The sequence below is a fragment of the Lichenostomus cassidix genome, chromosome 21, assembly GCF_008360975.1.
Source record: "Lichenostomus cassidix isolate B80296 chromosome 21, HeHo_3.0, whole genome shotgun sequence".
Classification (NCBI taxonomy): domain Eukaryota; kingdom Metazoa; phylum Chordata; class Aves; order Passeriformes; family Meliphagidae; genus Lichenostomus; species Lichenostomus cassidix.
In genome coordinates, this window is record NC_139501.1 from 229,969 (window position 1) to 246,910 (window position 16,942).

Genomic DNA, 16,942 nt, shown 5'->3' on the forward strand with positions numbered 1-16,942 from the left:
GTGGTATGTTGCTGGAGCAGTGTGAGGACATGTGCTGCTGCCATCCAGATCATCAGCCATGGCAAACCACCTTCTGGTGGGCTGGACAGGACAGGAAGGGTGCTCACAACTGCAAGTTTGAAGACGAATGAGACATGCACACATTGACATGGCTAGAACACCCTCAGAGAACGTCTGTTGGCAGCCACGTCTGACTGCACAGCCCTGTACACACGTGACCAAGTGCCCACACGGTGCCACAAGGCCATGCACATGCATGTGCAGACGTGCAGACAGCTATACCCACGCAGGCAGGTACACACCTCTGCATGGGCTCCTGTGTGGAACTCCATGAACATGGGGTCACAGGCACACCGAAGCTGCCAACGCAGTGCTCTGCCACCTGTGTCAGCTCGCAGTCACGCCAAATTCTCTCTTGGGGTAACTACACGCCAGTCAGGCAGCACAGACAGATTTATCCCAGCCTGTCTTGGATGTCTGTGTGGTTACCTGCTGTGAGCAGGAGAAGAGTTGCGGCAAATCTATTCTTCCAGCTGGGAGAGACTGATGCCGTGGAGAACCAGAAGATGTGCAGAGAGGAAACCCCCATTCAGCTCTTCACCTGGAGCTAGTAATCTCCTTGCGCCAAATCCCTGGAACAGGGGAATTGCATTTGAAGCTCAGCCAGTGGTGATTTAGTGTTAGATGTTTGCAAAAGAGACTTTGATTAATTCGTAGTAAAATCAAGTAGCACTTGGGTGCCAGCACCACATTCCAGGGTGAGACAGCGACCAAGGTGCGCGCTGGGCAGGCTGCCAGGTGCCTGAGCAATCCCTGCAGAGGTGGCAGCACCATCCAACCCACAGCCTCTCCCTGCCTAGGCTTCTTAATTATTAATTTATTTTTCTCCCTTCCTTGGCAAAAAAATACTGTTTGGTAACGACCTCAAATTGCAAAATGCTGATGATTTGGAGAATGTGTCACAGAAGCTCCAGGGTGATAAAGGGGAGACGAATCCCAGCCAACAATCCGGCTCAGCCAGTTTGCCTATTTATTAAAGAAAAAGCCCAGATCATTAACTTTTTTGTTGTTGTTCTGTTTGCGGGCAACTCCCTGCTGGCAACTTTCGGGCGCCCAGTAAATTAAACCAAGTATCGGCCTGGTTCAGGGCAACCTGAGCTTCTATTTAGAGCTGTGAGATGTGTTAGAAACTGGCTTTATGTAAGCATGTGAATAAACCCTTTAGGGTACCACGCAAAAGCGCTCTCTGGCATAAAAGCAGTGTTGGAAAATCCTTGCTTGCTGCCTCGTGGAGGGTCAGGTATTGTAACTGGAGAACTGAGTTTCCCTTCTCCTCCCATTGCTTGTTCACACAGTTAATTGCCCCTTGACACCTCGCTGTGCCATGCTGGTCCCCGGAGAAGCAGGACTAAAAGAGCATCTGTAGGCAGAGGCTTTATTGGTTTCCCCGTTTGCCTGCTTGGTTTAGTTGTTGAATAAAGAACAGTTTAGGGATGGGCTTGCCTGCCTGGTACCTTTGTGAACTCTGAGCGTTCCCTGTGCTATCAGGGAAGGGTGATTATGTCCCCCTCCCCTGGAACATCCCACATGTTTGCTGAAGTAGTGCTTCAAGCTAAATCAGTTTGCTGAGGGCTCCAGCTTCCCTTAATTTAGTGTCAGGACCGGGCTTGCACGGCCATTATTCAAGAAGTTTTATCAGAAGCACAAAGCTAGCATCTGCCCTCCTGCTTCCCTCTGGGCATCACCAGCTCTCCTGCCCTGGCTTTGGCACACGGAGACTCGAGGGACTGCCTCACCGAACCCATTTGCAGGCAAAACTTGTTCCAGCTCCTCGAGAGTCTCAGCTGTTTCGCTGGCTGTGGGACCGCAGTGGCTTGTCACTAGTGTCTGGCAAAGCAGCTCTGAAAACCGGCCAGAACCAAGGAGCCTGTGTGGGAAAAGGTAGCAAAGACACTGCTCAGATTGCTGCCTCTCCCCTTCCCTCTTCCAACCCAGCTCTAGTTGTCTAGGGCTGGTTTTTAGGTTTTAATCTCAGCTGATATCCACACACTTTCTCTCAGAGGTAGTCACCTTCTTCTCTAGGCCTGGCTCATGTCCCTCCACACTCACTTCTCTGATGAAGCCTGCCCAGACCCGTGTTCACGTGGCTGCTGATGGGAGGAGAAGGGTATTTTTCAAGGTTTCTGCTGGGTTTTTTTCTTCTGAAATACAAGGATGTGCAATTTTTTTAGTTTCAATTTAGCATTGGAGAATTTTATAATTTAGTAATTAAAATCTCTGATAGGCTTTAGAAATTGCAGCTAATTGAATTTAATGGGAAGATGATTTTCAATTTTATTTGATTACCCGGACCCCTGGCATTGGTATTTATGGGAAAAAAATGGGAAATGTGCTGTGTGGGCTAAGATGGCATAATTGAATTAGGGCTAATCGGATTTCTTCGTCATGAATTTCACTATAATTTTCCTATAATTTTCCATTAGATATCTAGTTTACAAATATTCACAAAGAAATGAAGCTCTTTCGGAATGGAGATTGCTGGCTAACAGGATTACAGGGACGATAGCTCGGCACTGCCAGCCCGGGCTCCTTCAGTAATGCAATCGCTGCGTCTGCCTCACACTTACCGCCCGCCGCTGCTCCCCGCACCCTCCGGCCCTCTGCCAGGACTCCCCGGGGGCTGCGGCCGCACTTCCGCCGGGGTCTGTGCTGCCTCTGCACGGCGGTGTCCATGTGCCTCTTGGCGGCACACGGATCCTGGTGCCCAGGCACACAGGGCCCCGCCGCTTCTGCGCGTTGGCGCGTCGGCGCGTTCCTGCCTCACTCAGAGCTACTCGCATGCATGCTGCCACATCCCCCGTGTCAGCAGCGGCGAAGCTCAGGCAGCCCCGTTGCACAAGGAGGGCCAACCCACGCGGATACAAGTGTACTCTGTCTCGGGCAGCTCTCGGAACGCACCCACCACCAGCTCACGCACGGGGGGTTGCTTTGTCTTCCCTTCCTGTGCTCTGGTGTCCCCAGAGCATGTCCTGCTGTCACATCCCAGAGGAAGAAGTGCAGTCAGTCCCCACTGTATGCAGTCCTGGGCCTGCTGCCCATTTCTTACCTCCTCCATCATGTCGCCTCATTGCCACTTCTAATGAATGAGTGACTGCTCCATTGGGGACAGTCCCTGGCAGTGCTCTGTACCTGCCTCAGTGCCCCACATGGGAGCAGGGTGGGGACACGGCCTCTGCCTGTGATGAGGCAGGTAGAGCAGAGCGTACAATGTGCCAGCTTCCCTCTGCCTTCCCTTCTTTCTTCTCTTGCCCTTGCCCAAGCCACATCAAATCCAGAGTGACTTTATAGACACCAGCCCTGCTCCACAGCATCAGAGTCTGGTAAAATCCAGCCTGTCTCTCGACCTGCCCCATCTCTGTTACTTACTGGGCTGTGCATAGGGATCACATCCCAATCTGCCCAGCCCACGTCAGGACAGAGTTGCTGGGGGAGCAAGTCATTGGCCTGCAGAGTAAGTAGGGTCAGCAGCTCCTCTCGACCCAGAGCCCCTTGACATCTTCATGGCATCAGACCTTGCACATGTGTCCAGAGCAGGACAGTCTCTGCTGAAACATCCATGACAATCCAGCCCTGTTCTGGGTGCCCAGGCAGCCATGTTGGTGTGCTACAGGACCATACATAGGGCTTCCCATGTCTGTGCACTTACATGTGATTCTCTGTCTATGTGTGGACATGGCATGTGCTCATGTTTTCATTTGCATCCAAGCATGTCGCTGCAAGAACACAAGCTGGCTTGCAGATCCTCTAGACAGAAATCATTGTTTTGTTTTGTGCTTGCCCCATGCTCTGCAGAAATAGGTCCTGCCAAGTCTGGGACCCATCCTTGGGCAGCAGTTTCCCATCTCAGCTGCCTGCCATGCCAAGCCCAGGCTCAGGGGCTTTGTGGGGGCAGCCCTGGGTGGCTCAGGTTGGTATTTGCTGGTTTTGCATGCAGAGCACCTGCTTTTGAGTGCCAGGTACCTTCCCTGTTGGACCTGATGCCTGGGTATGACTATGCCCTTACCTCCTCACCCTGAAATCCCCAGGCTGCACTTTTAATTGCTGCAGTAAATTGTAACTAATTGTCAGTGCATTCAAACCCCTGCCACTCCTTCCCCCCAAGTCTTCTAGGCCCCTCCAGAGCACTTGCCGTATAGTTCAGTGCTGTATGGCCCGTTTCCAGTGCAATCATTCCCTCTGGGCAGTGGTCAAGAGATTAGCAGCATTGGCTTCCAGCAGATGCTGGAAGCTGTGCAGTGCCTGAAAAAGCAGCAGCCACATGGTGGGCAGCTGGTGTCAAACTGTTTGAGTAAGGCCAGTGAACAGTAAATGGCAGAAGCGTTCCCAGCACAGCCCTCCCCAGCACGCTGAGACTTAGCACAGCTGCTTTGGCAATGGGTTCTAGAAGCCATGTGCCAATAATGTGATTGAAACTGAATTGAGAAGGAAGGAGGGAAAGAGAAGGAAAGGGAAAGAAAGCATGGATTGTCTGCTCCTGCCGCCCAGGCCCTGAGGCCTCTGGGCACCTCCCTTGACGAAACAGAAATCAAACAAAATTACAGAAATAGGGCAAGAGCATTTGCCTAATAGACTCCCCAAGCAGGAGCAGGAGGAGGGGCACAGAGCTGCCAGATCTCTAACCTGCAATCTGAGAGCCAGCGCCCTGATCCCACATGAATCCAGAGCACAGTCCCAGGCCCCCAGGTCAGCTCCAGCTAAGGAGGGGGAAACTGCCAAGAAAATGGGCTAAACATAAAATACAAAGGTAGAAGAGACACAAGAAGGGGGATGTCCCACATCTCAGTGTGACTCACCCCCTGCTCAGCCTGGCACGCTGTCTGTGGGGAAAGCATTAAACTGTAATAATAATAAATTAATCATCCTTCCCCCTCCCATTACACTTTTCATCTGAGGATCTCTGAGCACCTGGCAAACATTAATTACCAGGAGCTCCTGATGCCCCTGGGAGGGTGGGAAGGGACACGGAGAGATCTCTTCACCTGCCATGGAAGGGCAGCTGTGGCTGAAGTGGACGGGGTGGCTCTTGCCATGGCACAGCAGCACAGTTCAGAGCAGGCTGCATTCCCTTGAGTGCTCCTGGGGACCAGGGAGTCCGGGAGCCTCTTTATGCCAGGGCATGGTCATACGTGGCTTTTCCTCAGAGTGGATCCATACCCTGGAAGGACAGGGGAATGAGGGAAGATGCTACCCCCATGGGGGGCACAGGGATCCCCAAAGGAGCAGAAATCTCCAGAGCCTTTGAGAGAGGAAAGAACCAACTTTTCTTGGGTAAGAGGCAAAGGAGGGAGTATGGGGAAATAAAACCTGATCCTGTGACTGCAGATCGCTGAGATAGGAAATCAGGCCTTGCCGTTGCGTCAGCTGCAGGGCGTGGATTTCACCTGAAAAAACACCTTGGCAAGTTGTTCCTGCAAGGAGGAGTGGGAGGGACGGTGGGAAGTCTGCAGAAGGGATCCTCCAGGTGTGTTTAGGTTGTGTGTGTGGGTTCATGTGTGTCATGGTGTATGGATATGTGTGTATTTGAATGTCAGCACAGAGTATCGTTTTCTTTGTGGAGGGCATGTGCATGTTGCCTGTGCATGCTGGGATGGGAGGGGTGGGGAATATTTGTATACTGATGTGTGAATGTGCTCAGCTTGCTGCACGTAGAACGGGTATGTTTAGAGGGTCTGTGGCGCTGTGTGTGTAGTGACATATCTGTGTTAGAAAGTGTGCTCCCCTTTGTGAGAAGTTGGAGATACAGCTGGGCCCACTGTTTCAGGGAACAGCGGTGGTGAACAGAACTCCCACTGATGAAATATTAAGTTCACAGGAGAAACAAAAATGGAGGTATCTGAAGTAAAGTGCAGTGAACTTACAGGACCTGTCAGCAAACTCACACCTGGAAGAAAGTGTGAGTCCAAACTGAGCTATTACAGAGCCTGCACAAACAATTTTGGTTCTGTCCATTACTTTGCAGGGTGGGATATCCCCTGGCAGGTGCTGTAGTGCCTGACTCAGGCACAGGGACCAGGGCAGGCTTTGCTGAGGATTGTGGCTGATGTCAGCTGGGCTGGTGCCTGTGTTGGGGCTAAATGAAGTTCAGACAGGATTTTAAAGGCAGCACCAGGTGACAGTGCTGATTGGAGCTGGTGGCGTGGTTAGAAACAGGTGAGTGGGGAAGTTGGGGCAATGCTGGTAAAGTTTTGCCCATGTCTCTTAAAGCAGGAGCTTGACTGCACCAGGTGGGAAGGTGAGTCCCGTGCAGGGTTCTGTTCAGCAGCACTGCTTGGCTGGGCGGCCCCCAGGCAGCACACACTTGCCTCCTGCCTGACACTGCTGTCCCCACACGCTTCCTAACCTGGAAGGTCCCTGGGTGGCTCTGTTTCACTAGACTGTTTAGATTTTTTTTCCAAGAGAAGCCAGAATACTTCTGGTTTCCACAAATTACTCCCCTCTCCCTGCCCTGTGGCCTGCTGCACTGCCCGTGCATTTTTGCCCATGCAAATGCAGCACTGCCGAGTTGATGAGTTGCAGTTCATGTTGTGTCTCTAGGCTCAGGCCACCAGAGCCAAACACACCTGGGCTTTTTCAGCCCTGTGACTAACCTGTCCTTCCACTTCTGGCAAGTCGCTTCCCTCACTAGTGCCTCAGTTTCCCCATCCCCAGTGGGGCAATGATGCTGGCCTCCTTTGAGAAGCACATTAAGTTCTGCTTATAAAACGGATTTAAGAGCTGGTAAGTCCATGGGCAATTCCATGTGAGCCCCGGTGAGGAACCCAGCTCTGCCAAAATCCTGGAGCCAAACGTGGTGTGTTCACAAAAACAGCCTACAACCTTCTCAAAATACCTATTTAATCAGGTAAATAATCTGCTCGTTTGTTTTAAAGAAAGAGGCTTATATCTGTGTTTACCCAACACGCCTCTCAGAACCTCCCTCGCATTCTTTGCTACTTAGAAAAATAAAGCCACAAAAAATGAGGAAATTCACTGCAAAAGAGCCCCCTTCCCCCCGCCTTCCGTGGGCCCGGCGTTCGGCGGCAGAGTGGCGCGATCTTTCTGAGGGGCATTGGGCAAGATGCGTCCAGGGTTGTGACACCCGCAGGTGGCGGCCACCAGTGCCCCGAGGGCTCCAGTCCTCCCTGGGGCGCGCTCCGCACCGCACGGCTGAGCCCGGACCCGCATGAGACAGCGGTGCCGCGACAGCCCGGCGTGCCCCTGCCGCTGTCCCGCCGTGCCCCGTACCCGGGGCAGCGGTGCGGCTCGTCCGGCTCCGTACGCCCCCCTCCATCCCCTTGCGGTTTGCTCAGCGCCGGCAGCTCCGTCCCCGCCGCTCCGGGGCTTCCGCGGCCGCGCGTGGGTGCCGCGCTCCCCGCCGGAGGAGTCAGCGCCGCGGCCGCGGGGCGGGTGGTGGCGACGGCCGGCGGCGATGGCAGCGGGGCACCGTGGCCAGGCTGGTCCCGGCGGGCGGCCCTGCATGCGGGGCAGCCCCGCGCTCCTTCCCCACTGTGCCGCGACCGCCGCGGGGTGCGCGGGGGCCGTGCTCCGGGTCCGCCCGAGGTGACCCCGCCGCCGCTGCCCCGTACCCGATTCGACCCAACCCAAGCCGTCCCGGCCCCGCACCTGCCCCCGGCAGCGGGCCCGGCGCGGGGGCGGATCCGCCGGCCGCCAGTCACCGCCCCCCGCGGCGACGCGCCCGCCCCCGGCCCCGCTGCCAAAGTGACTCGGGGAGGACCGGCACGGCAATGACATCAGTGCTTTAAACAACTTGTTATTCGGGAGCAATCAGCTGCAATTAGGTATTAATTAAGTATTATGAAAGTTGATTATTTAAGTGAATTCGGCTTTCGTCTCTCCGACTATGGTAAGTACAGCACAATTGTCCTTTTCCTGTCCTCAGCCCCCCGCCCGCCGCTCGACGGAGCCCCCGCTCGGTGCGGCCGCTGGTGCCGATGCCCCCGCGCCGGGCGGTGCGGAGTGGAGCACTGTCCGTCCCGGTCGCTCCTCCGGGGCTCTGCCGCTCCGCGGCCGCGGGGCTGGCGCTGCGGACAGCGCAGTCTCTCCGGACGCGGGGCCGCCGCCGCACCGAAACTTTTGTTGGCGGGTGCGCGGTGCAGGGCTGCGGGCCGGGCGGAGCGGGGCGCGGGGGCGGCACCAGGTGCGGTGCGATGCGGCGGGGGGCTTGCCGCCTCTTTCACTTTGCTTCTTTCACTTGTTTTACGGAAGTTGCTCCCGCGCACGTCGCCGCTTCGGCCCCGCTCTGCCGGCCCCGCTGAGGTGAGCCGGGGGCTCTGCTCCCTCCGCCGGTCCTTCCCGGCAGCGCGGCCCCCGCGGGCCGGGGCAGCGGGGCGAGGAGCGGGCTGGCCGGGAGAGGATGCGGAGGGGAAGTTTATGGGGGTTTTGAAATGATTCTGCCTTTGTATTTGTTGCAAGTTGTGTGGGTTGTTTTCTCTTTCATTTTTTCCCCCCTTCTGAGCTCTGGCGTCTCGCTGGTAAAGGTTGCTTGTCAGGTTCCTGTACTGCCTAAATGAAAAGGAATTTAATTTATTTGGGACAAGGCAGTGTCAGATGAAGAGGCTGCTTATTACATTTAATGAGTTGGGGCTTTTTTTCAGCCCGGGCATATCTGGGATGGGTTTGTTTTTGTCCTTCCATGTGAGGTGTATGAGACCTCCCCCACCCCTTCACATCATGCAGGGAGGAGGAAAGGTGGCCAGGCTGGGGCAATGTTTTGGTTTTAGATTACAGGCCCTAGTATTGGGGTTGGGTGTGTTTTTGTAGCTTTTTGTGGCTTGTCCAATGGTTTTTGATCAGGTATCAGGATGGGGAACAGGGTCTGGCTGGATGCTGAGCTGGGCTGGGTCGGGCCGGTGGCCCTGCTGGGTGTGGTAGTGGACAGCTCTCCATCAAGGTGGGATGTGATTGTAACCAGGGGCTGTGGGACTCAAAATGTTGGTGGGTTTTCCAGCCCTCGCACCGTCTGGTTCAGAGTCTCATTTAGATTTGACAAAACGTGCAAATTCAGAGTTTGGTAGGAATCCCTTGGGTCATGTTACCTCCCTCTTTGGGACCAGGTCCCACCACCTTGGCTCTGTACCTGTGCTGGCGATGTTCCACAGTCCAGTAATTACTGCTGGAGTGTACGTATGTGTTGGTTTTTTTCATAAGGAGTAAGATGGTAATAAACTGGTTGATGATTGACTGGGCCTGAACTATGTACTCTGATATTGTGCGTGAGAGGATAATTTTGTAGTTTATTCCATTTATTTACTTATTTCTACCATTGACATCAGGAACCGAGTGGCTCCGAAGCCACTCCACCTTGTGAGTGTGACACGCCAACTCTGCTTGGGTCCAGCCGTAGGCGTGCAGCTGCCTCCCTTCTAGATCAAGAAGCTGGGATGCTGCGTGGGCAGCCCAAGAGTTAAGGATGTGGTGAAACTGCAGGAGGGCAAATGCTTTAAAGAGCAATAAACAGTGATTTAGCCCGATCTCCATCTCGAGGAGCTGTGGCGGCTGCCCGGATGTCTCGGGCCGGGGTGGCCCCGGGCGGGCAGGGCTGTGCCCCAACCCTGCAGTGCCCTCTGCCGGCTGGAGCCCTGCCCGCTGCCCCGTGGGGCTCCCCCGAATAGGGGCTGTCCAGCCAACGCCTTCCCCTCCCCAAAACAGGGACCGTCCTTCACTTCGGAAGTGATGTGGGTGCTCAGCCTTGCCACCGCTGTGCCCAGGTAACACATGGGTTTTGGTCTCCGGTGTGGGACCCGGCGCTGTAGTAAACCATGGAAATGAGGATCTGGGAGATCTCTTTAAGTCAGCATCATGGTCTGTGTGTGGGTGAACCCGTCTTGTCATGATCTTGGGGCAAAGACCAGCTCCATAATCACCACCTCTAACCCTTATCTACTTGGGCCAGTTTATCTCCCTCAGTTGCTGCCTTTTGAACTCACTCCAAGCCCTCAGGCAGTAACTCTCCAGAGGCAGTGCTGAGGGCTGCTCATATGAGCTGCCAGCTGGCAGAGGCAAGTCCAGAGGGGTTTCTTTCCCTGAGGGTCTTGGTATGTGGGGTCTGACAGTCTGCTCTTGCTGCGGGCTTTCTCAGCTCAGTCAATCCTTGCATGGACCTTCTAGGGCCAGAAGTGTTCATAGTGGTTAAGGGCTGAAAAGAATTTGTGGACCGAGTCCATCTGCACAGGAATGTGGCAAGATATTCCCTACATGTGACTTTCTGTGAGTCTGGTTTTAAATACCTTGACTGACCGGGCACCTGTCATTTCCTTTGGGAAACTGTTCCCCAGCCTAATTGTCCTTGGTATGAGATTACAGGAACTGACCTCAGAATGAGGACCAAGACACCTATGGTAAATGGGTGGAGGAATATCTAATTTCCCACTCAAAGGGTGATTTTGTGTCTTTGTTAAATCACTGCTGTTGTTTGAAACACCCAGTGGATAGAAACACCTTCTTTGGGCTGGCAACTTTTTTTCTTTTTTCTTTTTTACCAGATTTTTGGGGAAACACTGGCTCAGTCACGGTTGGTATCATTCCTGAGCTCATGCTCTGCAGAAAGTTCCCAGACAGTTGGTTTGGGTGTTCATATCCCTTTCCAGTAGTTCTAGGAGATACTTGCTGGGTCAAAAGCACGCAAGGGCTTAAGCCTACCGAGTGAAGATTGTTCTTTGGGAGAAGGGTTTAGCAGGGCAGGGGTTAACTTTCCCATCATGGTATAAGCAGAGCCCAGCTATTACTTGGAGAACATACTTCAAAGCTTGAAGTCCATAGGAGTGTTTCTACTGCTTTGGCACTATAGAGAGATAACTCACAGAAAGAGCAGAAAGCTGATCCGTGATATAAACTCCTGTTTCCTCATCTACACTCTGTCTGCTGGGTCTTTTGAACCAGGTCTGCCACTGACAGAGTGGGGTCTGCTAATGTGTGCAGATACTACACTGTTCCACTCTGAGACACAGAGTCCCATAGAAGAGACAACTTGTACTGAAACAGGCTGGGAATGATACCTCAACTGGAGGGGATGAGATAATTAATATGTAGTTTCCATATCATTAGTTTCTCTTTCTGTTTTCCAGAACTATTTATGCTTCTACCCTGAGTTCTCTTTGCTGCTATTGCAAAGTACTATCTGAGCTTGAAATTTATCTCAGGGCTTTGCCTACACAGCCTTTTCTGTCCCATTTTTCGTGCTGGCTGTCCTCACAGCGAGAGCCTTTGTGGCCACTACTGACTCTCCCTCTGACATCAGATTGTACCCCTGGGCTGCTGTGCAGCCTACAATTTAGTTTCCCTCTGAAAGGCTGGTTGAAAGTGTATGGAAAGTAATGAAGAGTCCTGTGGGAGGTGAAGATAACCATTGCTGCATCTCCTACCTCCACCTGGGCTCCTTCCTTCCCTCCCAGGGTTTGAAGATGAAGCCGTTCCCAAGGTTTGGAGAGCTCAGGTGCCACCCAGGGCTCAGCTCCCAGAAGTGCTGACATTGCAGAGGCCATGCTAGCTGATCCAGCTGAGGTTTGGGAGAACCAATGTCGTCGTCCTCAGCTGCACTTTGCAAAGCAAAGAGGGGGCAGAGGAGGCTTGGCTGGAAGCAGGGGAGGGGCAGAACCTCCAGCCAAAAGTCCCACGCGGCACCGTCTCCTCCCCTCCAGTTCAATGCGGACTGGATCAATTTGGACGTCTTCAGCAATAAAAAATGCCGATGTCGTCCTAATTCACTAGGCCCCGAGATGACAGCAAATTTACATTTTTTAATTAAACTAGCAGCCAGTTTTTATGAGAGGGGGCTGGGTTATGCAAATCAAATGGTTGTGTACGAAAGATTAGGAGAGTTTGGGAATAAATTCCACAAATGCTAATAAAAAAAAAGAGAGAAAATGAGAGGGGGGAGAGAGAGGGACATTGTTCCATTAGCCCCTTTTAGGCTGATTTCCCTAGGGAGAAAGCAATGGGGGTTGAGAGATGGAGGCAGCTTTCAGAGACAGGTAAAATCCATTTCGAGGATTGAGAGCCCCTTGGACCAGGACCTTGTTGCTCCTTGTTTCCTCTCCGAGGGCTTGCAGGGGAGATAGAGGCAGACATTGGTGACAAAAGAAAAATCTGCTGGTTTCTAATTCCCATTCCTGCTTGACCAATGATCTACAGGCTGGAACAGCAGCTGGGACTGGTTTGAGGACATAGAATGTCAGCAGTGCCCAGGTGCTGGAGAGGCATGGGTGGGTGAAGGGCCGGACCAGGTCACCATGGTGCTGCAAGATGGTGGATATGGCAGGGTGACAGAGCAGTCCCTGGATGCTCCCAAGGGCTACCCAAAGCTTCTTCAGATAGGGCCCATCTTTGGACTGACAGATGGTCACAGAGCAGGGCTACAGCTGGGATTGGTACCCTGGGGCTTCCTCTCCTTTGTGCAGCTCTTGTGGGTGGGCTCTTGGTCCCTGGCATGAGCTGCTGGTTGGGACAGGCAGTAGTGCTGATCAAAAGTGAGGGGCTGGGCTGCTGTTCTGCCTAAGCACAGGCTTTACCTGCAGAGCAGGGTCTGTTTTGGAGAGGGACGGTGATGCTTTGCCCTCACCCAAACTGTAGGCCTCCTTGTTGCCCATCCATAGAGCTCTCAGAGGCTCAGTCCAGCAGTCAGCTTCTCTTTCCAGTGCGTTAACCTGGCACCAGTCTTCAACCCTTTTGCAAGGGACTTTCCATCTTTCTTCATGTAGTGATTCCAGAAAATTAAGCAGTTTGTCAAGTCCTTTCAGGAAGAAATAGTGAACAAAAAAACGTGTTTCCCTCATGTAAAATATGTTCTTGCATAAGTTTCCCAAAGAATTCTGAGTTCTCGTTGCATTTGGGAGTTAGGTGTGGTGGCTAGGTACCAAAGCAATTGTTTGCTCTGCCATGGAGAAACAAAACCAGAAAATTTCTGGAGGCTGGGAAACTGCTTAAAGCTTCCAGTCCTAAGGCAGTTTCATGCTTGGAATAAAAGCTGAACAACCCGTATAGGTTGGCAAGAGAAAGCAAAGGGTGGAGAGCAATAGATACAAGGGAAAAGGATGGGAAGACTAAGGTCACCGGGTGCATTTTATGACAATCCCCTGAGGATTTGGTGCCTCACTAGAGAGCTCTGGCACCCATTCCTGGTTTTGGGTGTGAAATGATGATTCACCAACATGCTCTTGTTTTGCTTTGGAGAGGTGACATTTTAGCAGAGTCTCTCTTGTGAAATCAGTAAAAACACCAAGCTCTGCTGCAGCATTTATGGAGGTGTTCTCCACAGCCAACACCTGCATCTCTGTCACCCTGTCCTGCACACGCACATCTGCCCCAGACACTCACCCAGCTCCATGCTCCTGGACACTCACATGCCCTGTGTTGGTAGTGTGCTGAACTTCATGGTCCCCAGGTTGCTTTCTCAAGACATTGCCATGATGAACGCTCTAGTTCTGTGCACTTGCATCATCGTTGCCATGCGTGAATCTTTCTTGGAAGCAAGAGAGGACCAGTATGGTCTCTGCCCTGTGTGTTGGGTGTCCCTGTGTGTTGGGTGTCCCTGTGCTCGCACCACTCTGCAGTGAATTCCCCACTGTTCCTTGGAGGGGAATGATGACCTTGGTGTCAGCTTGGTCCACAGCCCAAGACAGGTGGATGCACAGGGGATTTTTGTAACACTGAGTTTCTGAGCTGAACTAGGGCCAAGTTCAGCCTAAATCTAACAAAGAGCTCCAGAAAAGGTCTGTGAGACATGGCAGAGTCTGAGGATTTGGTGTAGGATGAATAACTCCTAATCTGTAAAGCAGGCATAATCATACTCCCTTGTGCAGCCCAGAGCCAGGGCTGGGTGCTCAGTGATGGAGATAAGTGAATGAGGCCTGGCTGCTGTCCATAGATGGGTGTGGGGGGTCAGGCAGGAACTCCTCCCTCCAGCTGGGGTGGGGTGCCTGGGGTGTGGGAGAGCTGAGGTTGCTCCTGCTTTCTGGGAGCTTCCTGGGTGCTCCTGCTCCCACCTGACCCATGACACCTTCTGTCTCACAGCAGCCGTAGTGCCATGGGCTGGGAGCAGCCACGGATCCGGGGTGGGTTGTCATGGACCTGCAAGGAGGCCTCTCCAGGACCTGGGCTGGGAGGTGAAGAGCTCCAGCTGGGCTGTTCTGTTGGAATGGTGCAGTGGTGTCAGCCCTGCTCCCAAGACTGGATGGGCCAGGGCAGAGCAGTGGAAGAACCAGGAACTTTCAGCTTCCATACATGGGAAACTGTCGAAAGCCAGGTAGCTTTTGTCTGGTATTTCCAGAAAAACCTGGCGAGACCTGGCATCCCAGGGCATAATTTATTATGGAAAAATAAAATAATAAAGTACCAATCCCTTTGAGGCCTGAGTCATAGAAGCATCTTCTCATTAAAGCAGCTCCACCTCTCTGCCTGGTGTTTGCCAGCTCCATGCTTGTATGAATCCACTCTCTGAGCTGCCTCACCCGGGGCAGCCCTCCTCCTCTACCTCCTCCTCCTCCTCTACCTCCTCCTCCTTGTGCCTGCACTTCCCTAGCACACCTCTTCTCCAGCACCCCTGCCCCTGTCTGGAGAAGCAAGAGCAGTTCCATATTTCAAGCCAACTTCTCCCCAGGCCCCCTGTCCTCGAGCCAGGTGGATGCTTTGTTGGTGTGTTTTGTAGACAAACGTCTTCATCTTTTCATGCACCTCCCACCCCTGTGCTATCAAGTTCTCTGGGCATGGCCCTGGCTCCCACATCTCCTTCTCCTCGCTGTGTGCTGTGAAGGTGTGTGTGGTATCTTTCCATGGCTCAAAGCTGTCTTCCGAGTGGCCCTCTGCAAGCAGGGAAAGGAGAGGAAGCTGCTCCTGGAGTAAGTACCATCTGCATATCCCCAAGGCAGGCAGCAGATGTTAGCAGAGGAGGACCGGATTGGAAGAGGGTGAGGGAACAGAGATGGAGAGAGGGGTCTGATTTTTCTTCTTGATTGCATATGAATATTTTTAACAGAAACTCAGTAGGACAAGAATCCCAGTTCTGCAAAGTTGATCCATGCACTTGGAAACTTTAAGGGAAAGCTTCTTTGCTTGCTCTTGCTGTGTTTTCTGTCACTCACTCTTGCTTTTCTCAGCTTTTTTTTATGCTGCACTATTTAACTTCTCTTACTAAATAGCTTTCCTTTATGTCCTCCTTCTTTTCCATATTCCCACAGACCTGTCACTCTTTGTCACTCTCCTGGACTTCCCATTCTGTCTTTGATTCTGTCTTGCTTTTCCTTTCCTCCCCCCTCCCCACCCCCCCTTCCATTATCTTACTCTATTTTTCATTTTGCCATTTGTCTGTGGGCTGATATTCAGATGAGCAAACTTCTTCCAGTTAAAGGAGGTCATGAATATTAGGATTTTTCTATCAAACAATGAAATATGGCTCAAATTACCCTAAAGAATAGGGCCCTTTTCATAAGCCACCTGCTGGTTTTTTTGAAAGAAAGCACAAGCACTCGCCTGTGTGCTCCAAGCAGTTGTCTCACATCTCTACCTTGCCAAGCTTTGCCATTCCGATTTCCTCTGCTGAATTTGTTGCTCTTGGTGGAATAAGTCTGCTCTTCCCAAACTGCCAGCACCCAATGAGTCTGGGTTTGGGCAGGTTGGGACAGGATGGGGATTCTGGCAGAACCCTCACTACTTTGAATGTTGGTTTGTGATTGTGCTTTTTTGATTGTGGTGTGCATATTTTGGGGTTTTATTTTTGTTTTCAACAACATTTTGGTCTGAAACTCATTACCACTCAGCTTGACTAAGGGGTCTCATTCAGATGTTAGCACCCAGCAGGGCATGGAAACATCACGGACCTCCCTGCCTTATCTTTGTCTTGCTGGTGTGGACCAACTGCTGCTCCCCAGCATGAGGAGGCTGTGGTGGAGGTGTCCTGCTCAAGCCTGGACACCAGCCTGGCCTGTGGTCATTTCCTCCTGGCTGTCATGGTCCTGTGCCTTTCCTCCCAGCTGCATGGCTTTAGAAAAGGAGCTCTGAGCACAGTGGCTGCAGTTGGCTCTGGAAAAGCCAAGTTTGTGCTGCATGCTCGATTTCTTGTGGTCCTAAGTGTGCTTGACTGGACAGTGCTGTGCCTTTGCCAGGGCAGCACCAGCGCAGCTTGGCCGTTCAGCAGGGGCAAGGAGAGTGGTGGAGCTGTGCCCCAGGGACCTGGAGAACTGCAGGCAGAAGAGCCTCTATGCTCCCTTGGGGAACTCCCTGCTGTGAGGCAGGCATGGGTAATGCCAGATACGAGGACAACAGAGGACACCAACTTGTCTCAGGCTTGTGTTTTGTTTTCAGTCCAGCCTATTTATACTCTTCATAGTTGCTATTTTTTTCCCAGTTACATGAATGTGTCTTTTCTCGCTCTCTTCCATCTTCCCTCAGCAAACCTTGCCATTTTCTGCGTTATCTTTACTAGGAGATTCACAGGACCATCCTTCCTGGGCAGGGACCACACTTCTCTGAGGAGGCACTTCTCACTGGTGTGCTCCTTCCAGAAGCCTGGTCCAGCCCTCCCACCCTCTCCCACCCACATTTCCCTGGACAGAAACTGCACACACAGCCTGGGCTGTGTGAACACGGAGTTTGTTTTGCCAGGGTGACCTGTTTAATCATCTCATTTTCTGGTGGCCGTTTATTCCTCGTTTCCACGGTTACAGCCCCATTAAGAGGAGAAGCAATAAGGCAGCGAGTCAAACAGGTAATAAAAACATTAAAGCCATGTGCGCATTGGGAGGGAGGGAGGGCGAGCAGCACTCAGTGAGACGAGACCGGCCGTGCCAGGGAGACAGAAGGGTCACAGGAGCCTGTGCACAGTGTGGTAACACCCGGCTCAGTGCCCGACCTCTGCAGGGGCCTGACTGCCAACAAATTGTCCTACAGTGTC

At 52.7% G+C, this 16,942-nt stretch overlaps 1 protein-coding gene across 6 annotated transcripts in view; it reads left to right on the forward strand.

Annotated features, from left to right (window-relative positions):
• CASZ1 (castor zinc finger 1) overlaps nucleotides 1–16,942 on the forward strand; it is a 277,300-nt gene that overhangs the window by 181,668 nt on the left and 78,690 nt on the right. For 2 of the 6 annotated variants that reach the window (XM_085079865.1, XM_085079870.1), the window contains exon 1: nucleotides 7,747–7,903. The exons of 3 other annotated variants lie outside the window; for them this stretch is intronic. In XM_085079865.1, coding sequence (XP_084935991.1) covers nucleotides 7,855–7,903 — 49 coding nt within the window. In that variant the 5' untranslated portion in view covers nucleotides 7,747–7,854. Of the gene's footprint in view, nucleotides 1–7,746; nucleotides 7,904–16,942 lie in introns of those variants that run through there. One more of the 6 variants, XM_085079869.1, reaches the window with a different exon arrangement.